General features: G+C 37.4%; 1 protein-coding gene across 3 annotated transcripts; it reads right to left on the reverse strand.

Moving 5' to 3' along the window:
- Positions 1-23,781, reverse strand: wapla (WAPL cohesin release factor a). 3 transcript variants are annotated; one of them, XM_082144258.1, is made up of 20 exons: positions 23,564-23,781; positions 21,689-22,131; positions 18,177-18,807; positions 17,449-17,741; positions 17,198-17,313; positions 16,995-17,090; positions 16,746-16,907; positions 15,665-15,801; positions 13,174-13,285; positions 12,362-12,589; positions 11,509-11,620; positions 11,328-11,425; positions 10,903-10,979; positions 10,649-10,809; positions 10,406-10,521; positions 8,824-9,039; positions 8,506-8,713; positions 7,565-7,653; positions 5,216-5,311; positions 1-2,184 (listed from the first exon to the last, which is right to left on the reverse strand). In XM_082144258.1, the coding sequence occupies exons 2-20, from the start codon at positions 22,107-22,109 to the stop codon at positions 2,119-2,121; spliced, it is 3,435 nt and encodes a 1,144-aa protein (XP_082000384.1). In that variant the 5' UTR covers positions 22,110-22,131; positions 23,564-23,781; the 3' UTR covers positions 1-2,118. The 3 variants fall into 3 exon arrangements, with proteins under 3 accessions (XP_082000384.1, XP_082000382.1, XP_082000383.1); XM_082144256.1 differs by having other exon boundaries at positions 16,746-16,910; XM_082144257.1 differs by having other exon boundaries at positions 16,746-16,910; positions 23,547-23,781.
- Positions 23,782-23,938: the final 157 nt, after the last annotated feature.

Below are 23,938 nucleotides of genomic sequence, written 5' to 3' on the forward strand. Positions count from 1 at the left end.
TGAAAGTAGCAAGTATTTATTCAAGGTAAAATTATTTACATTGTAACCAAAGACAACATCCTGGAAAATGGTACAAATTGTTTGTCCTTTAATATATATATTTATATATAATATTTATATATTTCTTGTAATTGTACTTTTACCTTTATCTAAAATAATGCAATAAAGGTGGGTGGGGGGAGAAGTATAAAATAAACAAAATTCAGGTTTGGTGATTTGGAAGTATTCTAGCAGTCTAACATCAAATATGTACAGAAATATTTACAATTAAAAGAAAAAAAGAAAACTTCAGATCTGTAAATTAACTTGTCGTAAAACTTGCTTCAGTTTTACAAAATAGAACAAGCTCTATTCCATATGGCTCTGCTTCAGTAAAAGATCTGAAAGGAATAGAGGACACTTTTGCTCAATTCAGTCTGAAAAATGATGCACTGCTTTTTTTTTTGTCTGTCTAAGACCTTTCAGCAGCTTCCAGCCATTCTGCAGACACACAGGATAAAGTAAAAAAAGAAAAGAAAAAAAAAGAGAAACATTTTCCTGAATAACATCAAAAAGTAAAGAAAAACAATTATAAAACAATAAATCTCAATTGTTCTATTATATTAAAATCAGAGTATAATTAAATTAACAGAGGATGAGTCATTCATTAACACACTAAAACACATTGAAAACACTTTTCAAGTGCTGTCTTTTTTTCCTTTTTTAACAATAAAATGGGCCTCAAACAGCCCAGACTACAAAACTAAAATAGATTAAGAACGGAAAAAGAATTAATGTTTTTTTTTTTTAAATCATTGGTAATGTCAGGTGATGATTCTTCACACAGAGAAAAACTAAAACTACAGAAGCCAGAGGATGATCAAAGAAACCAGAAACCTCTACAATCCTTCCCACATATCCAGGTAAATTCATCAAAACTTCTCGCTTACTGTTATCACTGTATCATAATAGCTTGGTTTCAGTACATGTGAAATTAACAATGACACTGTCGTAAAACATCATTCTTTAAGCAGGACAAGAAAATTCAACTTGTTTTCATGTTTGCGTTTATCTTTGGTTCATCAGGCATCTTAGACTTTCTTCAGACCGGCAACAATATTTTTCCTTTTTTTGCAGATCAGATTGTTGTTTTTTCAGTCAAAAACCTGATCTACACCACATCCATGTGGCACGCATCTGTCTGAACGGTCAGATCGAATCTGCACTTGGAACATATTTGTCATTTGGGATAAAACATGTACGCTTCAAAAGTTTGGGGTTCGTAAGATTTTTTTTTCTTCTCCAAAGAAATTAATACTTTCATTTGACAATTGATGAAAAAGTGACAGTATTAGCATTAAGCAGTAATTAAGCAGCACTACTGTTTTCAACATTGATAATAAAAATAAATGTTTCTTGAGCACCAATTTTCTTCTTTAAATTATCACAGTTGTACTGTATTTTTGATCAAATAAATGCAGCCTTGGTTAGCGTAAGAGACGTTTAAATGGTAGTGTATGTAACACCAGTTTTGGGCGCAGTATATTCATCAATTATGTCCTGAGAAGAGGCAGAGTATCCAGTTTCTACAATTATCAGTTACTGTATGAGAAAGTCTTTTGGGATTGTGCTAACGCTTACATCATTACTGATGTAAATACATCGGATACCGACTGCACTGTCTGAACAAACATCATGTACAAACAGTCAGTCCTAAAACTGTGAACAATGCTTCAGACCTCAGTGTTTGAAATATCAATAAGTTACTAGGTTTAGTGTAAATCTTTACAATACAAGCAAGGGCAACTAGCTTAAAATCGCTTGTTTCAAAACACAGCTTAGTTTTTGTTTTACATGGGGATCAGTGCGTCAAAAACCAAATATTATGCAACCACACCGCTGAGTGAGTGAGTGAGTGAGAGAGCATGGGAGAGAAAGACAGCATTTGAAAAACACAATGTAAAAACAAGCAAAAAGAAAGAGGGGGAAACAAAAGTCTCTGCAGTGAGTCGCTCAGGCAACGTGACCGTAGCGACGCTTATCCACGTTTACCACCAGAACTGCTGCCTCTTGTCCTGAAGGGCCTAAGGCACGTTGCCAGGTCCAGATTTATCCCACGGAAGATCTGCGACACCTCTGCTAACAGTGCTCCAAATAATCAATCACCCGTGAGATAGATTTCTGTCCTGTGGTTCCAACAGAACACTGGTGTGATGGGAAAGAAAAGAGAGAAGTAAAATACTGATTTCAAATGTCATTGGCCAGATATCAGAGCACAGCCACACATTTTGTATCAATGGTCACCTGGCATTACATTGCTATCCAGTTGTGATCTGGTCACATTAAAGGGGTCATGAATTGAGAAATAAAATTTTCCTTGAGCTTTTGACATATAAGAGGCCTTCATACTACGAGAATATCCTGCAAGTTTCAGAACTGAAAACTCCCTTGTTAGTCCAAAAACAGCTTTTATTGAAACCAAGCCCAGAGAACGACTCGGTTTGGAATGTGCCCATTTATGACGTCATATTGTTACCACTGTAGCCCCGCCCACTGATTCTCGCAGGACAGGTAGTAGGTAAATAACATACGTGGCGCTAACACTGTATCGAGCAATAAACATGCCTTTGAAGAGTGCAAAATGTTGTGCAGTGCCAGGTTGTGGAAAAACAGTCGCTTCTTAATCTTTCTGATGCTGGATCTGCAGCATCAGACTGAAATAAAAACAATGCTGTGCCTTCTATATTGGATTCTACAGGTATAGCGCAACACTGTGAGTAAAAAAAGTTTACTATGTCACTATTGCTTTGCTACAGATCGTTTGATATATTATGTGCCGATTATGTGTACGTGTCTAACCCAAATCACCAGTAATATGTAATAATGAATGTACAGTCAGAGGTTCTTTGTCTCAAAATAGTTTATTGCGGTTTATGTGTCAGAAACAATGTGAAGTTGACCGTTTAGTCACTGATTTGATTTACTCTTCAGCTATGTTAAGATTGTCAGTCCAAATCCGATTTTTGTGCATATCTGATTGAAATCCGATCAGATTTAGCTTGTGTGAATGGCTAAAAAAATCAGTTTCGAGCTACAATCATATGTGGTTTGAAATCCTATTACTATACAGTCTGACCGCTCTGATCAGATTTCTCGTAGTTTATGTGGCTTTCTCACGCCACGTTAAAGTCAGACGTTGTTATAGGAAACATGCTGAAAGTCGCTGCAGAAACAATGTTGTGTTGTTGCAAAGTGCCAGAAGAGCAAAAAATGACAATATAACGGAGACATGTTAGAGCGCGGAATTGCATAATAAAGCCACGCATACCAGCCTACGCTTCTGCCGCTGCCTCAGAAGACACAGCAGTCCAGCACGGCGGCTATTTCTATGTTGTAAATAAGACATCTCTATTGCGAACCACTCCATGTTGCGGTTGTTATTGGCGTATACCTACCAACCATTGCTATAGAAACCAATGCAGATGTTAAGGAAAACGAAAGAGCAGCATGAACACAAATCGGATCAAAGAACGCTTCCTTTACAATTGCAGGAGCTGTCAATCAAACAGCGCGAGTGTTTTGGACTCTCACCAAAACTCCCGTTATAATCAACAAATCTCTTATTTACATTGTGTTTGCATTGTTAGTTATGATGAAAGCATCCGTTAGTGTGCAGACATCGGGTTGTAAAGACGAGATCACTGCATTCATGTGCTCAACATGTCTGTGATCGACTACAATGCTCATCACTGCAACCTTTAATGCCACGATCTAAATATGATGCTATAGATCTAAATGTAATGCTATAATCAACACTTTTCACGAATAGTTAACCTTGAGAGCTGTAATAATAAAAACATGCTCAAAGTTGAGAGAGTTCCACATGTCATACTTAGCTATTTCATATGCAAAGATGTTAGAAGTCTCACAGTAGTCACACCCCTTCAAAAAGAGTGTTCAAATAAGGGGGCTAAGATCAAGGTAGGAAAAATGCCTTTAAATAATTACCATTTTTGATTTAAAGGGCATATTGCAGTGAGTCATCTGCCGGGCTCTGCGGTCTCATGGAGGAGCGGAAGCATAAAGGAGGAGCGACGACAGTGAAGATCAAGAGAGGAACAGGCCTGGACTTATGTTATGTTTTAGGTTTTATTATGTGACAGCAGTCGTCCGTGAGGGGCTGCTGTCTTTTACTTTCGTTTTGTATTTGTTTATTTTATTATTAAATTGTGTGTTGAACGTTCGCCGGTTCCCGCCTCTTTCTTCCCACATCTAACTGCGTTTTGTGCAGGTGAAGAGATGGGACTTCACTTCTGCATCTGCTTCAAAAAACGCGGTAGTGTGTAGTATTCACTATAGACCGGAGGATTCTAATACCGGCGATATGATGGAGAAAGCAAGAACCAAGTGAGACTCCGGGCTGGTGCGGTTCCTTCGGTGCACACTGTCCCAACTCCTTCATCAGGTCCGCTGTCAGCATGTGGCTTGGCCGGCGGGAAACATTACAAAATGTGCCTCGTCTTAATTTAATTCATGAACATATCCTACAGAAACTTGTAGGCTAATGTAATGCATTTATGTGTTTGTAGTCTGCAGCCGAAACTTATCATAAATAGTTCTATAATTCATTTTCAATCTGTACAAAACCACTTTAATGTTTGTGTTGGCTGTTTCTACATATAAAGTTTTTATACAGTAAGACAGTTGTGATTTTTTTATTTGTATTCATTGTCACCAAAACGGGGCCATTCAAAGCCTTTATAAAGTCCCTCTTCCTCTGGAAACTGTCTCCTAATGGCTGACACAACACATGGAGGTAAGGTTCCAATACTAGCTTTGCTATTGCCTGATACATGATAATAATCTGTACAATATTGTGATCTGATAATAGCGTTTTTAAAAGTATTTATTTATATTTAAATCTAGTTCCTACATTATTTTTCTATACATTGACTTTCTGGGTAGTGTACTCTAACCTGCAATATGCCCTTTAAAAATCTTAAAATATTGCAGTTTATGATCCCTGAAACCCTTTTTGGATGCTTTTTTCATGATCCCCATACAAGCAAGTAATGTGCACTACAGAATTTGCACTACAATTAATCATCTTTTACTTACAAACTGGGTTGTACATGTTATGCTGTAATATTCAAAGGTCAGTAAAATATTGTAACACTTGCCATTTTTAAATGTGTAATGCAAGGTGCAAAATGTTTGATGTCATTGTAGCACTTACCGTCAGGTTCATGAAATTAAGGAATTTCTTCAGCATTTCTGCCATGATAGAGAAATCTCCCTTAGGAAGATTTTCCCGTACGGTTTTCACATTCATCTAAGAAAGAGATAGAAAAGACACATATTTAATTACATTTAAATATTTTTATTAAGTATTTAGTTTAAATATTTCAACAAAAAAGTCATGTTTTTTTTATTAATTCATTTAATTCTTTTTAAAGCATTCATCAATTATTATAAACTGCATTTTCATTCTTCATGTCATTATCATATGCTATCATTCAAAATTTTGAGGTCGGTAAGTTTTTTTATGTTTTTGAAATAAGTCTCTTATGCTCACAAAGGCTGCATTTATTTATTTTTAAAATACAGTAAAACATTAATATTGCTAAATATTACAATTTAAATAATTGCTTTTAATTTATTTTAAAATGTAATTTATTCATGTGATGGTAAAGCTGAATTTTCAGCATTATTAACCAGTTTTCAGTGTCACAATAATTTTTAATATGCTGATTTGGTGCTCAAGAAACATTGATTATTATCAATGTTGAAAACAGTTGTGTATAACTGAATAACACACAGTATATATGTATCTATATGTATGTGTGTATATATATATATATATATATATATATATATATATATATATATATATTTTTTTTTTTTTTTTTGTAACATAATAAATGTATTTACTTTGATCAATTAAACACATTCTTGCTGAATTAAACTATTAATTTAAAGTAAAAAAAAAACCTTGACCCCAAATGGCAGTGTAGATTTTCCACACTTTAGTGATCTTCCACACGACACCCTTGTATTTTGTATTTTACGACACTTAATTTAGCTTTTTTGTCACTGATCAACAGAAAAATACAATAAATGTCAAACACAAATAAATAACCTAAATTATCAGTGGTATAATCAATTGAAACCCTGTGACTACACAGTTGATCATAGTACAAATAAACATCTATCTGCAAGGTTCAGCTTCTGGTGAGTCAGTATTGTGGCAGATAATAGACCGTGAAAATAAAAAAAAGAATACTCCAAGTCACGAAAAGGTAATTGAAAAGCACAAGGAAGGGGATGACTACAAGATTTCGAAATCACTGAACATCCCTGGGAGTACTGTTTGATCAGGTAAGAAATGGAGTATTGACACAGCTGTAAATCCACCCATGACGACCCTGAGGGAGCTACAAGCTTCAGTGGAAGAAATGTGAGAGGTTGTGCAGAACCGTTACCGAGGTGCTGCACCACTCACACCTTTATTGGAAAGTGGAAAGGAGAAAGACACTGTTCAAAAATATCGACTAGAGCTTTCCAGAGAGCAAGTGGGAGACTCTGAAATCCAGCTGGAGACGGTTCTGTAGACTGATGAGATCAAAGTCAAGTTTTTGGCCATCAGACTAAACATAATGTTATGCGTAACCTACACACTGAGTATAATCAGAAACACACCATCACCATCGTGGATCATGGTGGTGACATCATCTTGCTGTAGAAATGCTTCTCTGCATCAGACCCATGAAGGCTTAAGGCCCGGGTAGACTTAATTTTCCGCGTTCTGCTCCGTCTCATGCACAGTTGAGCATGCAAGCCTTTCAAAGTATACTCCTTTGGGCGTGAGCACGGAAAGAAGAGTTCAGCACTATCTAGTGGACTTTGTAGTTCACTAGATACAAAGTTTGTAGTTCACTAGACACACAAGACTTTGTAGTTCACTAGACACTAGATAGTTCAGCACTATCTAGTGGACTTTGTTTTCAAGCGTTCAAGTCACTTGTACATACGCAGATGACAAAAAATTACATCATATGGACAATCGTGGAACGCGGACAAGGGAATGCAGAAAAAAAAAAATTATGAAGGAAAACTTGCAAGACACCAGTAACCTGGGAGAAGATTTGTTTCCCAGCAAGACAAAAAACCCAAGCTTAAAACCAAAGCTAGTGGAATGGCTTAACATCATCAACGACAACAGCAACATTAATACCCTGCCAAGTAAAAATCCAGATTTTCAATTGAGAATTTGTGAGTGGACCTGAAAAAGAGTATTTTCTACTGCAACCTGACTGAACTGGAGCAGTTTTACAAAGAAAATGGAGAAAAATTGTAGAGACCATTCCATCTGAAGTTACATCTACAAAATACTTGTATACTTGAATACTTATGCAAATTATTATTTTGTTTTAAATAACTGCAATAAAGTGACCAATTCGTAGCATTTTTTATTTATTTTTATTTTTTGTTGTTGATCACGGTCAAAAAATATAATAACTTTTTGGTTCAAAACTAACCAACTGCTCTTTAGAGCACCTAAAGAGTGACAGGAAGTGATGCTCACCGGACTCTCCTGACATAGACACCCAAGCAGAAGAGCTGAGTATGATGCCACAATGCTGTCCTCCATGTGTTTCCCAGCATGCTGCAGGGCTGAAAAAGAAAGACAGGAAATTAGCATAAAAGCTTGGCCTTTAGTAAACAACTGGTTCTCAGATGGTTTCGTCATGGGACCCTCATGTTCAAATGATCATTAAGCTGCAACCCAATTTTTTGGGAATTTGAACCAAGCAAACGTATTTATTAAAAATGGTTATTCATTTTTGAGGCAAGATACTTTTTATCTAAAAAACTACCTTATCTACCTTTACTTTTTAGCTAAGAAAATAATGTTAGAATAATGACACTGACATATAGCCTGACTACATCTCATCTGACAGCAGATACTGAATCAGGACAACGCTTTACTTAACGGCGTCTGACAGAAGTAAACAGCTTTCAAAATAAAAGTCTTGCATCAGAAAAACTTTTAGAATTACGTTTTTTTTTTACTACACACTCCATGACCCACTCAAAGCAGTCTTGTGACCCACTTTGACCCACACAGCAGAGTACAAACACAAATTTGAAAAGAATAGGAAAAAAGTATTGTTTATGGAGCCTTCATGAATAATTTCATATAACAATTTAATGTCAGTTAAGGAGCAGTCACATTAGAGAAGTTTCAGTGAAATTCTGCCATCAAAAAGGTTCATTGACCACTGTGAATGGTGTAGTGATTGCGAAGCACCACTTTCACAGAAATCACGTTCAAACCAAGCATTCTGTTGGTCAATACGGTGAATTCACGCAAAACACCTGAACCCGATGTGCCCTTATGTGAAATTTAAGATAACACAGATTTCTATTGAAATAACTGTAAATGTGACTGCACCAAGTTAAATCCAAACAAGTCATAAAAAGGGTTTGTTATATATTGTCAATTCATCAGTGAATAATTGTTACCTTTATTGAGGTCAAGCTCCTCTTCCTCCTCCTCTTTCTTGTCATTCGTTTCATTTGTGTCATTGGTTTCCGAGGCGACCCACTGGATCTCTCCGGATGTTTCCTTCCACTCTCCGCTCTGGTCTGCCTGAGGTTTGGGCGCCTCGCTTATGAGATCATCAGTCTGCGCCTCAGCTAGCACAGCTGCTTGCTCCCGTTCAAGGAAGAGCTGCACACACAGAAACACTTGTATTAAGTGGCTAATATTTATCAGATTTAAGGATAAACACTTGAAGCAGGCCATCTCGCAGGTCAAATGTGGAGACTCCTGCTAGTCACCTGAACCAGAGCAGCCAGGGCGTTTGATGACTTTAGTGTCGAAGGTCCCTTCTCGCCCTCCGTCTTACTCTCCTCCTCTCCTTCTGTCTTCACGTCGTTCTCCGTCTTCACGTGTACCCCCGTCTCCATCAGGTAGCTCAAGTCCAGCTCCATCTCCACCAGACAGTGTCTGTTTCTGGCACTGTACTCCACCAGATTTATCAGCAGACCAAGACCCTGCACACACCCATTCACATTCAAGTTTCGCCACACGTCAGTAACTAAGCAGACACTACACTAAATAACAATCCCAGTCAGTAGTACAAACTCTGACAGTTGGCTTCAGTGAATGTAAATGATGATACATAAGAACAAAACATTTTTTTCAATGTTTCGACGTTTAACTTCATACTGCTGTTAGACATCTATAAAACCTTAAGCACTTTTGTATTCATTTGCATTTTTGTTCTGCTGTTTTTATTCATTGTCATTTGTTTTACTTTTTATGAAATTTTCAATGCATGTACATTTTATATTAATGCAATGTTTAAATAACTGATAACAACTAACCACTGTTTTAATTTTATTTCCTCATATTTATATGAAATTTGTACTTTAACTTATATTAGGGCTGGGAAAATAATATGTTAATTTCTTTGATTAATATTTGCAGTTAACACATTCAAATAATTATCGCATCATCCATTTTCACGTGATGCAAGAGCAGCCAACTAATTGTGCGTTCACACCGCCGCCCTGCCATTTGCTTGATCTTTTTTTAAACTATTTAAACGGGCCACAAAGCAAACAAGCATGTTGATCGTTATTTGTGTAGACTGACAAGGTAGGGTATAAGTTAATCTCATAGAATCTTTAAATGTAAAAGTAAGAAACTGATCGATGGAAAGAACTTAATTATAGTGACATGTTTGCTTACGAAATAAACCAATTAAAAGCCATTTGTTTGGCGTAGCTTTTGCGGTCATGTTTAAGTGCTAATCTAATTAGCATTCCCCCTGAAAAAGCGTTCTAGCGCGAAAATGTTGCCTATAAACAGTGTTGCGTGCCTTCTTATCAAATTCACATGATCAACCTCTCCTCTATTTTGGTTGGGAACTAATGTGGTCGGAACCAAAGTTTACTTGACTGTGTTCTCTGGACTCCTCTCAAGTGGAGGACTTCTACATTCCGATTGGTTGCCGCCGAACCGCATCATAGCTCATTACCATAAAGTTGATCTGACTTCAACTCTCCTCGCCACTCTCACCGTCCAACACGTGCCGCCCTCACCGGCGGCCGTGTGAACGCACAGTTAGGGCCACATGTACCCAGCCATTAACAAATTAAATAATACTTAATATTTATCAAAGACAGTATTTTAAATATTTGATATTTTACATATTTGTATCATTTCCACATTAATTAGGAGATTCAATATATTTATAATTACAAAAATATATGATTCTGAACATACATTTATGATTACAAAAATGTCAGGTGTGATTTATTGTGATAAATTATAGGATGTTTGAAAAACATCTAATAGACCAACAGCCTAAACTTATGATTCTTTTTTTTTAGAAAAAGAAAAGTACCATCTCACCAGGACACGGATGTCGAATCTCTGCTCCTGAGGCAAATAACGCGGGACCTTAAGAACGCAGTCCAGAGCCGTCATTAGGAGGCCATCCTGCTCACCTGTTTTAGTGCTGCCCCACTCTGAGGGGTCACAGAGAGTGTTACATTACATTCTTTTTATTACATTAATACAATTACAGTTATTTTATATTGCTTCATTCTCCAGTATGTGTTGAGCAAGGCTTAAATTCTTTGTTACACGTCTCACCGTTATCATGTGTGAGGTTGAGCAGAACTCCGATAACGGCTCTCATACAATCCTCCACGGCCTTGCCCACGTTGCTATGACTACTGTGCGGGAGGGCGGAGCTTGATGAAGGGACCTCTCGGCTGTAACGCTGTATCATCTGCTCACAATGCTGCAGGGCCCTACACACACACAAAGCACAACCTCAGAATGACAACCGTCCTGCCACACAAAGCAACACTGTGACCACAATTTCCATATCATCACACACACACCTTGCTGAGGACACTATGAGCTGGGACTCCTTGTAGGCGATCAGATAAGCCTGGTTCTCGAGGTTGTGAAGTGTAACCTGGATGTGAAAGAGAAATATGTTTTAAATAAATTACACACCGAAATAACAAGCATTTTCTTCAAGGGCTGTCAAAGGTAATGTTAACTTGCAGTAAAACATTTTTTAAAGCTGTTAATTAGCTTCTTTCTGCATTTATTAACTTTTACATCATATCATCCTGTTCGGTGTGATTTCTAAAAACTGATTAGATTCACAGTGTTTCAGAAGTCTGTCGGTCTGTGGCATAATTACATTTAAAATTGTCAATAAAGTCCATGCTATAATTTAATTACAGCAGGTTATTTAATTTTGCAGGTCTTTCTTTAAAGGAAATCAATTCAAATTATTAATCTGGTGTCCACTCACACTCTCCAGAACTCTTAAGCAGCGCTCCGCTCCCCAGAGTGACGCCACCAGACTCTCTTTATCTTCTTCTTTACTTAAGTTCTCCACACACTCTTTCACTAAAGGCAAAAAAAAAAAACATTTCTAGGCATTTCCTTTAACAAATGTACAAATCAAATACAGATATACTCAAGTAGAGTACCTTTATCTACGATGTGGTCCAGTCCCCCAAGTAAGCGCAGCTCCTCCTTAAACCAGTCTCCAGCTCGCTTTGACGTCAGAGATAGTAGCGTTTCCATCGCTAAGTGACCTGTCTGAGATGCAGAAAGAAACAGTTTGGAGAATTGCATTCAAGCAGATGTGCATACAAAGTAAAAACTCCAAAAAAGGTTCTGGCTATTTTTCTTTAAATAAAAGTATTTTCAAAAAGTTTTAATTTTAAAACCAAAGCAGCATTTATGACATAAATAGAAACTTTTTTTCTGAAAGGCCTGTCAGTTCTGGAATAAACCCCAATAAAAAAAAAAAAAATACAATAAAAGCATTTATAATTTTGTTATTTTGATCTTTCTGTCTTTACTGTATTTTTCATCAAATAAATGCAGCCTTGGTGAGCATATGAGACTTGAACTGTAGTTTATGTAAAATATGCAATGTTTATAAAGGAAAACCCTTTCTGAAATAAAAAGCCCAAGTTGCAAAGATCCTTTGCATTTGATTTCCTAAGCTTTCTTTGCTGTACAGACTACAAACAACTATAAAACAAAAACAGATTTCTGCTGCCTGTCTGAACAAAGCCAAGGTGACTGGAAGTACTCTTATACTCAAGTATTCATGGATTTTCTGGTTTGGTTCTGACATGTAAATGCGAGAAACAGGAGTATGAAGGTAAAAGAGTAGCAAAACTCGTAACAAACAACTCACCTTCAGATTTGTATTTGCCAGGTTTTCATATTGGAGCTGTGAGTGTAAATTTTAGCGTACAAGTTCTCAAATTCACAACTACATGCTCTCGAGTTTTGCTACTCATTTACCTTCATACAGGAGTCACTCACTGTGATGTTCTCCAGGTCCAGATGCTTGTTGTGGACTGTTTCGCAGAGTTTGCGGATCTTCTCTTTAACTCTGCTCATCTCTTTAGCTGTTAACTGGTCCGCTACAGAGTCATCCTGCTCTAGTTCCAGCAGCCTGATCATCAGCTCCAGACAGGAACGGTCCAGATCCATATTCAGCCGGTCTCGGCTCAGTATGTACATCAGAGACGCCGTGCAGAGAGCCAGATTCTACCAGATCCAGAAGAACGGGGGAGAGAGAGAGAGAAGGAAAACATTGCAAACATCTGACCGTAACTTACACGCCAGCATGTAGATAGCCTCGAAAGCTAAGAGAAATTAACTAAAAGCAACAATACTTTGGATTATAAAACACATCCCTGTATAACTAAGGCATGGCCATCTCTTGTGACTTATTGCTTCTAAGCATCTGTCTTGACTCATTAAATGGATTTAGTTTATTTTTTTACTGAACATCCTTCAATATACAAATAAACTCAAGTCAAGCCGAAAGAGTCAAGGCAAACTTTGTGCACCATCTGTGTAAACTGAACTAACGAGATTTACAGAGTAACGGCTCAGCGTCTGTTTGCATTTCTCCCTTGTCTGCCGGCGGAGATGATTACATCTCCAATTAATGTATACTAATTAAGTAAACAAACTGTTGTTCCACACAGCATTGTAGCTGTGTTCATAATGATAGAGCTGTGATTGTTTAGAATGATGCTTGGTAATACAGATTAGTTAGTTTGTTGGTAAATTAAAGACAGTTTGGGTGATTGGATTGGTTTGATGGTTAGGTACTAGAAACTCACTGGGTGCTGTTGGGCATCACTGAGCATCTTAAAGACCTGGGCCACCTTCCCTCTGGCCCTCAGGTGCATGCGGAAACTTGGCATGGCACAGCGCGTGGCCAGACTGATTATACTGCAGTCAAAAATGGAGGGGAAAAAAATATTAGTGGTTCTGTGTTATAAACATGTCTTTGTGTGTTCAAATTCTTCTTAAAAATGTGGGGGTGCTAGTGTTCCGTGTAGTTAGTTAACTAAAACTATTCAAAATCATTTTCATTAACTAAAATAAAGCTGAAATAAAATAAAATATTAATATTAAATTAAATAAAATAAAAATTATGCTAAATAGAAAAAAAAAGACAAAAACACATAAAAAAGGCTAAAACTGAAATAAAATAATTTTAAAAAGCGGTGCATGTTTCAACAAAAGTGAGAAAAGAAAGATTGTGTTGTACGGAGAGTCTGAGACAATTTCATCATTGAAATCATTATGCATGATAATTAAAAGAATAGTTCACCCAAAAATGAAAAAATTGTCATGAATTACTCACCCTCATGTCTTTCCAAACCTGAAAGATCTTTTAAATTAAATCTGAAATTTCTGTCATTCTATTGACAGTCTATGCAAATACCACTTTGTCGCTTGAAAGAGGATGTCTAAGGCTATTTCATGTATTCTGACTCATTTACACTGTTAAAGAGTTGGATTCTCATGCTAAACATGGCCAAAGCTGTCGGCGCCGATAGCCTCGTGGGCAAGTGCGTCAACATGTAGCGCCGTTGTGCTTCGGGAGACCCAAGTTCGAGTCCCGGCTTGTGGACCTTTCCTGATCCCGTCCCCCCTCTCTCTCTCCCACCTCACTTCCTGTCTAGCTACTGTCCTATCCTAATAAAACACAAAAAAGCTAAAAATAAATCTATGGCCAAAGTTTTTTTTAAAAACGAGTTGGAGTATTTCTGTTACTCCTTCAGTATTTGAATACATTTCAGAAAGTTTTTTTCGAGTATGGCCCTGTATGACGTCATAAAGGGCGGAATTACTTGTATGGGCGCGTGCACACATCAAGCAGAGTGAGAGCAAGCCCATGCCCATCAACGTGCTTCGTTCGTTTCTTTGTTCGTTGCTCGAGAAAGATTTGTCATTTTGTTTTTAGATCACAAAATCAACTATGTCACCAAAGAAATTCGTTTTTGGTAGTGATGGCGAAGTGCAGCTTTCTGAACCAGCAAAGCTTTACACACAATTTTATCAGAAAAAGGTTAATTACTCGAAGCTTTTCAAATCAGAGCTTGACAAGTAAGTGAGAGTCGCAAAATGTCGCAAAATGTTTCACAACCAACCAACGCATTAATCTTAGAAGCTAAAATTAATGAATGGATAGATTAATAAATTAATGAATCAATATATTAAATATTGATTACATGACAACAATCAGTTCCATTGCATAATCCTAGTAACTCAAAACAATAAAGATAACATTTTGTATTGTGGATGTGGACATTTTTCCTGTTTGTAAACAAATAAGTAAATAAATGCAGGTGCATGCACACAAAGACACAGAAATGCAACACAATACACCTTAACAACCCGCCCTCAACATGCCCTGTGTCACGCATCTTTAAACCTTTGAATCAGAGTAAGAAGCAGGCACGTGGGTGTGTGAAACGTGCAATTAATGTAAACACGAACGTATAGTGAATCAAAAATTATCCAGGGATAAAGCGATGATGTATTGTGTGTGTATTGTATGATGTATTTGTTTAGCTGACCACCATAAGTGTCCATTTGTTTATTCTAAAACCACTCAAACAACGGAGTGACTCTTTAGCTCCGCCCACGGCACGCCTCCAGGAGCTCGATTGTTTTCGGAAAGAAGCGGTACAGCTGTATCTTTTATAAATCTGACAAAACTAAAGACTCTTCAGAGATATGAAGGATGCAATACTACTCTATAGGTACTAAATATTAACATGAGATTGGCAGAAACTGTTATGTCCCCTTTGAATTGAGCGGTTTAGTCAAACATTTTTTGAAGAGACACAATTGCTTTTTATGATGAACAGACTGAATTTAGGCTTTTATTCACATATAAACATTGATCAGCAAACATAAACAGAAGCTCGACCGAACCTGCTTGACGTGTGAGAACAAACATCATTGGTTCTTGCTGAAGCTCAAACGTGCTGCATAACACACGGGAATGAACCTCATTGGCTCCCACACATCAAGCGAACATGATTGAGCTTTCTTTTACCACAACTGATGTGTGAGTTGATACATTTTTATATGTGAATTAAAGCCTAAATAAATTAAATCTGCTGTAAATCTAAAATATCTTAATTTGAGTTTAGAAGATGAACGAAAGTCTTGCAGGTTTGGAATGAGTAATTGATGACAGAATTTTCATTTTTGGGTGAGCTAACCCTTTACAGGTAATCACAGCTGCGGCACATATAAATGACGTTGTTATATGCAAATGACCCAGAACACTCCTTTCAGCGTTTGTCTCACCTAAGGCAGCGTGTGTTGAGGGGTTGTGCGCTATTCAGGCCCGTCTCCAGATACTCAAAGTCATCAGTGAACTCCTGATTCTCCCCAAACTCCACCACATCATTAAAGTGCTTCACATGTTGGACCACTGTGTACAACTACACACACACACACACACACAGGACAAGAAATAAACATTAAAATATAAGCATGTCTTTTGTTAAAGTTAGTGTTGCTATTGTTAACTAAAAACATTTTGCTAATAGAAATAAAGATGAAATAAAAAAAAAATTAGATGGGAAAAACCTGAATGAAAATTAGAAATGCTGCTTTTGAAAACTGATAATATAAAAATAAAAGCTAATAAAAAATATGAATAAATGCTATAATAGTATATTTTATAGCTGGACAATGAATCGTTAAAAGATTGCGATCTCAATTCAAACACCCACGCGATCTTATTACTAAATGTCATCGATTTGGAACGAAATGTCTATTAAACCTTTGAAAAGTACGATCACTGTGGAACATTCAAGTGAGCCAGAGAGAGCAGTTGTCATGTATAGATAGAAAACCTAACAAACAGTCTTTTCAACCACATAGTATCTTACAAAAAATTATTTCACAGAAGTACTGGGATAAAAGTTTATAGTTCAGTAGCGATCAAAATAGTAAAGCACCTTTTAAATATAAAAACATGACGCTTCAAATAAAGATTGTACCAATTAAATTGTTACACCAGTAGAGATACATTTATAAAAAATAAATAATTGTTGCCATTAAATCATTCATTCAAGATTTTTCTCAGAACATGCGAATCAGCAGTAATCAATCCAGTAATGAAACAAGTGAAGTCTTTATGAGTAAGTCATTGAATCATTCATTCATACAGATAAAAAAAAAAAAAATTATTCAAATTAATTAAATACTTTTTTTAAATGGACTTTTGTTTAGTTGTCTATTCAGAACCATTAACTCTTTTAAACAAAAACAATAGTGATTCTCAATTTATCCAGAATCGTGCAGCTCTGTAGTTTATAAATAATACTAAAATAACACTAGTTTAAATCATTTACATTATTTCTCAGAGTGCAGTGCTCACCTCTTTGTGCTCCTTCCTGCATTTTAGTGCAGTGACGATGTCTTGGTATGGCACAGTGGGAATTGTGACAGACTTGATGACTTTAGGAGGAGGGGGCGGAGCTTTAAACACTCCATCATCTTTATGGGAATTTGTGTCTTTACTGCTGCTGGACACACTGGCCTTCTGTAAAAAATTATTAAATAAATAAAACAACATTATGGTGCACAAAGGCAAAGAAAATGTCAGGGTATAGAGTATTTTACGTACAGGTACAGCCACAGTATGAGAGGAGGCAGGATGAGGCACTTCCTCAGGCTCGGGTTGATTCCAGTGACGAGCATTATATACGGCTTTAGCAGGAGACTGCATTAAACACACACATAAAACAATTAAATAACAAATTTATCAAATTAAAACAGTAGCTTTTTGATAGAGTTAATCTGATTCTGTTAAAGCTTTTTTAGCCATACTTTTTTTGGCCCGCTGAAGATCTTGCGTCCGATCTCCTTTGACTTGTCGGTTTGCTTTCCATGTCGTTCCTTCTGTGAGCCTGAAGCTTCCGTCTCATCCAGCAACTCCTGCGAATCTGAAAATAGGTAGAGAAAAAAATATATATTGCTCTACAAATTATCATTATTTATAATAACCCTTTAAATTTCCCATCTCGCTAAAAATGAAAAGATGAAACTATGCATTTATGAGGAAGCGTGTTTGTGAGTACCTGTACTTAGGCTGCTTTGACTCTGTTGACTCTCCTGCGAGTCGTTGAACTGGGGACTGCCCGCGCTGGTGGCCAAAGCTTCCATTGCTGCCTTCTTATTCTTCCGTCTCTCTTTAGCTGCTGAGTCGTCCTCATCCTCGCTGTCACTCTCACTCAGCTCGTCAAAACCAAAGTATTTGATCTTGTAGCTGGTGCTGCCAGATGCAGTGGCGTCTCCATCTGCGGCCTGAGCCTCAAAGCCAAAAAACTCCAGTTTCGTCTCCTTTTTGCTTTTACTCTGAGTGGGTCTGAACCTAAAAAAATTTAGAGGATTAAAAAAAAAGAAATACAGATGACAGAATAAACAAGTTTTTTGTGGTCTACAATTTTCTGTACCATAAAATATATTAATCCATTTATAATTGAGCTCATAGTTATGAGCAGAATTGCAGTATAAGACCATGCACTGCAAAATAACACCAGGACAAAATTTTAAGGGTGTCAATGGAGTTAAACGAAAAATAATATTTAGTTTGTAATATTACAATGCAATAAATTATGTTTGAAAGTCAAAACCCTGTGACATTATATGGTGGTATTTCCAAATTGAAATAAAACAAAAATGTTTAGTGCACTTTATCTTTGCAAACTTATTTAAAGACAAGTAAAGATAAAAATACATATTTGCACATTTGAATAACTGAAATTAAAAACTATAAAATTGAGTAAATTTTAGGCTTGATTTGTACCTGGTAGGCTTGGCAGGTTGTGTGTCCGTTTTCCTCCTGAAGGTTCCTGCCTCTCCCATGTCAGCTTGCACTGGGGTGACAAAATCATCCACGCTCCTTTCAATAGAGTCCTGTATGGTCACATTACACACAGACACACAGGATGGGTGAAGAACCGTGTAGTCCCTCACCCGACCCCGACCTGCAGGCTTGACCTCAGAACTCCCAGCGACCCCTGCACTGGCGCTCTTCACCGGCACAGAGACAGGTGTTGGACTCACAGCAGGAACCGGCAAATCACCGCCTCCAGAACTATCCGCCCCTTTATTTCGTGGTCGTCGGTAGACTCTGTTGCTGGATGGTTTGAGAAGCGGAAGCTGCTCAAAGTCAACAGGTTCCACTGTAGGTTCCGGTTCAGCGGTGCACTGCTCTGAGCTCTTGAGCCCATCAGAAGAGTTCCCATCTTGGGTAGAACTCCCCTCGCCAGCCCCAGGAGGAGAGTCCTCCCCGAAAGAGTCCCATTCATCGGAAACGTTACTACTGTGGGTTTTCAAGCTGGAGACCTGGGAGACTGGTTTGCTTACTGTGACACTGGATTTGCTCCAGGCTCCTACAGTGCCAGTGACATGTGACGAGGCTGGATACGTTTGAGCTGCAATTGAGATAAAAAGTGTTGGACTTATGAAAAAAGAAATTGGTGGAACATCAAAACACAACCACCAATATTATATATAACAATATTGTTTAAAAACATACTATAACATTATAAACAATGTGTGATATTATATAAAAAGTGTTGTTTACATATAAACTATAGCAAAATATAAAATAGTATTATTTAAATGTATACACACACACACATATATATATATATATATATATATTAAAAAAATAGTATATAACAGAGTAAAGTTTTAAATTTAAAACAAATGCTACAACCCAGGATCCTTAAAGGGATTCATTTTCACAAAAATGAAAATTCCACCATTTAATGTCAAACCCATATGACTTTCTTCTGTTGAACACAGTGAGAACTCTACAACTTGATTGTGAATGATTCATTAAGTGGCTTTGTGAACTGAATCAACCAATTCATTGAACAGACAGGACTTAAAAGAACAACTCGTTCACAAATCACTACTTTTCTCATGAACCCATCAAGGGGGGAAAAAAGGATTTTCAGTTAACAATGACTTAAAATCCACCCTGTAGTCAATAATTGTATCCCTTAAAACTCACCAAAATGACATATTTCAAAGTTTTTTTCTTTGAATTTTGTTTTATTTATTCATGCCTTAAAATAGCTTGAATGTAACTACACCCTTGCCTCATTTAGTATACACGGTTCTATGAAATTGCAAATTAGCCCCGCCTCCACTCACTCAGGGGTGCGTTTCCCGAAAGCATCGTTAGCCAACTATGGTCACAAGTTCCCTCGTTACCAATAGAGTTCAATGGACATTGCGATGAACTTGCGACCATAGTTGGCCAACGATGCTTTCGGGAAACGCACCCCAGGCCAGTTCAGAGATCCACTCGTTGACGATCACACGTTGAACTGATTGGTTACAAGGTAGTTTGTGAAGTCAGAAACACCAGTGATTTCAAACCCGTGTTTTTGAGTATTTTCACCACAGGAGAACTTTAAATTTAGGTCTGTTCCTCACACAAAGCTAAGACACTGGTCATATGGACCATTTTATGGTGATTTTACTGCAACTGCATGGGGAAAAAAGCAACCAGCATATTCTTCAAAATATCTTCTTTTGTGTTTCACAGAAGAAATAATTTCATACAGGTTTGGATCAACAAGGGTGAGTACATTTCTTTCAAACCCCACACTAAATGTTTCCACAGTCGGATGTAGATACTAGATATAATTAATATTACTATTAGAAGTTTAATGATCCTTAGAGGGTCATCACAACCTGAGCCCTTGTTTCACTGCTCCTCTAATAGCCGTAATTAGCCTTGCTAAAGAGCCAAGGGAAAGTGTGGAACTGCATTGGGCTGAAAATATCCTGCTGAGCCCCAGAGTCTATGCCAGTGTGCTTACATGAGCACCTCAACTTCAGCAGAGCTACTGCTATTCTCAGCACTGAATAAAACCAGTATAACCTGCTGCAGAAAGACACAGTGACTTCATCACCCCACATTACACAATGGTGTGAGATCGTTATAATGACTCAGACATCATATTATGGGTCTGACTCAAGTGATCTAGAAGGTCATTTTAAGTAGCCAGTATTAAGACCAACAAAGCACCCTAAATTACTCTAAAGCCAAGGGCTTGGACTCATTACAATAGCAGATAGCACAATAATAATTGTGTCATGACAATTTCTTGTGTGATGATGATGACTGTCCATGATCTAAAAGAAACTGACGTCATAATGTGGTCACCCCAATAGTTCCCATCGCATTATTATAAACACACTCAATGGCACCTATTTACACCTGGTTAAAGGGATAGTTTACTCAAATGAAATGTCTGTCATGATGCCATCATTTTTTCACCCTCATGTCATTCCAAACCCAAAAGCTTTTTTTCAAATTTTCCGAACACAAATTAAGATATTTAGTATTCTCTCATTTTTGCAAAGCGATCGTGTCTCTTCAGAAGACTTGGATTAAACTGCTTGATTCTTTTGAATGTATTTATGAACGTACAAATTTTGGTTGCGTGGACTTTCAATGAGTGGGCAAAAACCTTAATTTGAGTTTCGCAGATGAACAAAAGTCTTAGGCCTGGTTTCAGAGACAGCGGGCTTAGATTAAACCAGGATTAGGCTTTACTACGGTCCATTTTGAGACAAAACAATGGCACTGACATATTTTAAAGTCCAACTGAAATCAAAATTGACCCTATTTACTTTGTTAGCGCATATTACTAGTCTTGTGGTGAACAATTAATCCGTGCAAGTTAAAACACAGAAAACATTTTTTTGCCGTCGTAATCTTTAATCAAAGTCTGAAAAGTTACTTCCGGTCTGGAATGGCGTCCCTTCTCTGATGACGTAGGTTTGACGGCTTGGTTTGGGAAACGCTTAACCACTCCCCTCAAACCGTTAGTCTGTAATGAGCGAGGGATGGAGAGGTGGAGCGCTAGAGTAAAACCCTGCCCTCTGTTCAATATTCCTTTTCACTGGGAAATACGTCACAGCACTGGAGAAAAGTCGTTTGCAACTTCCGGTTCACGCGGACTTTAAGATATATTAGAGATTTAAGATATATATCTAAGATGAATTAAAGAAGTAGCCATGCCTGATTTGTGAACCGAGTCCAATATTTTCAATTAATTAGTTGATCCAGTTCATAAAACCTCTGAATGGATCATTTATAATCCAGGTCTCACCGTGTTCAACAGAAGAAAAAGTCATATGGATTTGGACCAACATGAGGGTGAGAAAATGACAGCATTTTTGGGTGAACTGAACCATCCCTTTAAGATTTGCTCCGGTAATGCACTCATAAGTATTTCAGCATGAATGAAGTGCTCCACAAAAACAAACTTTAAGCGTTTAATTTCTTACCTGGGCTATTCATACCAACCACCCCGCTGCTGATGTTTGAGCTGCTCCCCAAGGAGAAAGTACCCATACCGGTCACAGCTGTGCCCCCACTGGGAGTATTTATCAGCTCATTCCCAGATCCTGTTGCATCTGAGCCCATCTCAGATTGAGGAGTACCTCTGGAAGTGACCGTTTTGGACTCATCATCGCTGTCAAAGCCAAATGGATCCTCTGAGCTGTCATCATCATCAAAGCGGGGTCGTTTAGTCAGCTCAGGAACCTCTGGCTTGAACGAGGGCCGTTTGACCCCCAACTGTGCCTTATAGGTGGTCTCTCCCCATTTGGTGCTGAGCGTAGCCTTCTTATTAGAAAACACCTCGTCAAACTTCGAGCTGGCCTCTCCTCCCTTACGTGTATATGTTTTACTAAATCTGGACGTCATGTTGACGTTTGTTACATATTCTCTATAGGAAACAAAAGACATGGAGAAAATAAATGTAAGGTCAGCATCTCAGCATGTAGGAACAAATAGAAGATTTGTATGTATTGCACCTTGTTTTAAATGCTACAATGGAACTAAAGTAGATAAATATGCAATAAAACGTTCATTTTAACCATATAAAGCCTACTGAATCAATTGATACGTGGTTTTCTAAAGCGTCTAAATGATCAACATGATCAAAACTTAGCTGAAAAATCCTGTTGTACACAATCGTCTACATGCATTCTGCCCTCTAATTGATATTTCGTACTTTAGTAAGTAAGTTTATTATCATTCTAAACATTTCCAGCTTCAGGTTGTGGTACACGTGTCTTTGTGCTGTGAAGTCTTTAATGATTTTTAGTAACATTTCAAGATAACAATTTTCTGCACTGAAGCAACATTTACTTGATTATCTGTTTAAAATGTAAGAATCATAGGCTATATGATGCAACAGGCTTTTGAAGATGTTTATTTGTACATTTCTCAATCATCATTGTATTGCATTACATTATACATTTTACCCCCCCCCCCCCCCCACACACAATTAAAACAGAGCTTTTATCATAAAACTAAGCATTTAAAAGTCATATTACTAATACATATTATTGAGAGATGTAAAGTGACAACTGATATTTGCATTTCATGTAAAAGTCAGATATACTGTTACTAAAAATCCCACTAATTTACATTACAAGCTATTACAATTTCATCTTACTTTATTGCCACATACATAACATCTGCACCAAATTGCTCATTTTCGCTCACTTTGGACCTCTGAATAAAATTGAGATGTTTTTTTCCTCCTCGAATGTGAGCTCCTCATTTTAATTTTTCATTATATCATACTAAAAGGGCTATTAAGGCCTGATGCATCAAATATAAAATGAAATATAAAGGACAAATGCACATTTAAAAAAATGTTTTGTCTAAACGTTCAATAAACTGTTTTCTAAAAAATTTTGTTTTTTCCTGACTATTACTCCACATGACAGGCGTTACAGAGCTAACATAGTAAACAGACTAAAGATGGTTTAAAGATAAAACAAAACAAAACGAACTGAGGGGCATATTTCTAGCACACAACTTCTTAATTTCAAGAACGTTTTATGATGCACTTTCTGTAAATTAAACGGATTGTTCACCTAAATATTATTAATAATAATTTCAAACCCGTATGAGTTTTTTTGAGAGGAGCACAAAAGAAGATGTCAGGAGGAATGTCAGTCGCAGTCACCATTCACTTTCAATCCCTAACATTCTGCCTAACATCTTCATTTGTGTTCTGCGAAAGAAATTAAGTCATGCAGGTGTGAGTAAAAGATGACAGAATTTTTAGTTTTGGGTGAACTATCCCTTTAATGAGTAACGTTACGAGCAGAAACATTGTTCATTTACCATGTTTGCACACTCACCGATCCACCGTCTTTCCTCTGGGCCTCTTGTGCTCCGAGCAGCCGCTAAAAAGAAGCCCAGTCGATCTGTTCAATGAGCAAAAGTGCAAAGCGCGGCTGCAGCGCGGTGGAACTGGAAAAAGTAGAAATTAGGCCAGATAGTGAACTACTGCTGTTGTTTATTTGTGGAGATCTGGATCGGTCGGACTGCGATGCGCCATTAGAGTCTCCCCTCCCTCTCCGCCCCCAACGTCGGCGTAAAGCCTAGCGTCACACCACAACGCCGCTCGACCAATCAGACCTGTGCGCACAGAGCGTACGTGCAACAAACGTAGTTCCGGTTGGATGAAGTTAATAAGAAGGAGCGTTCTAATTGGAGGACAACGTTGACTGGAA

The sequence above is a fragment of the Leuciscus leuciscus genome (genome assembly GCF_965113295.1).
Source record: "Leuciscus leuciscus genome assembly, chromosome: 17".
Taxonomy (NCBI): Eukaryota; Metazoa; Chordata; class Actinopteri; order Cypriniformes; family Leuciscidae; genus Leuciscus; species Leuciscus leuciscus.

What these genes read in the sequence shown, in the direction of transcription:
- wapla (XM_082144256.1), bottom strand. Translation starts at nt 22,109, where the DNA reads ATGACGTCCAGATTTAGTAAAACATATACACGTAAGGGAGGAGAGGCC. An exon ending in CAACCTGCCAAGCCTACCAG is followed by an intron (nt 17,742 to 18,176) that starts GTACAAATCAAG and finishes AAATTTTTTTAG; the next exon opens with GTTCAGACCCACTCAGAGTA. An exon ending in GCAGGAAGGAGCACAAAGAG is followed by an intron (nt 15,802 to 16,745) that starts GTGAGCACTGCA and finishes GTGTGTGTGTAG; the next exon opens with TTGTACACAGTGGTCCAACA.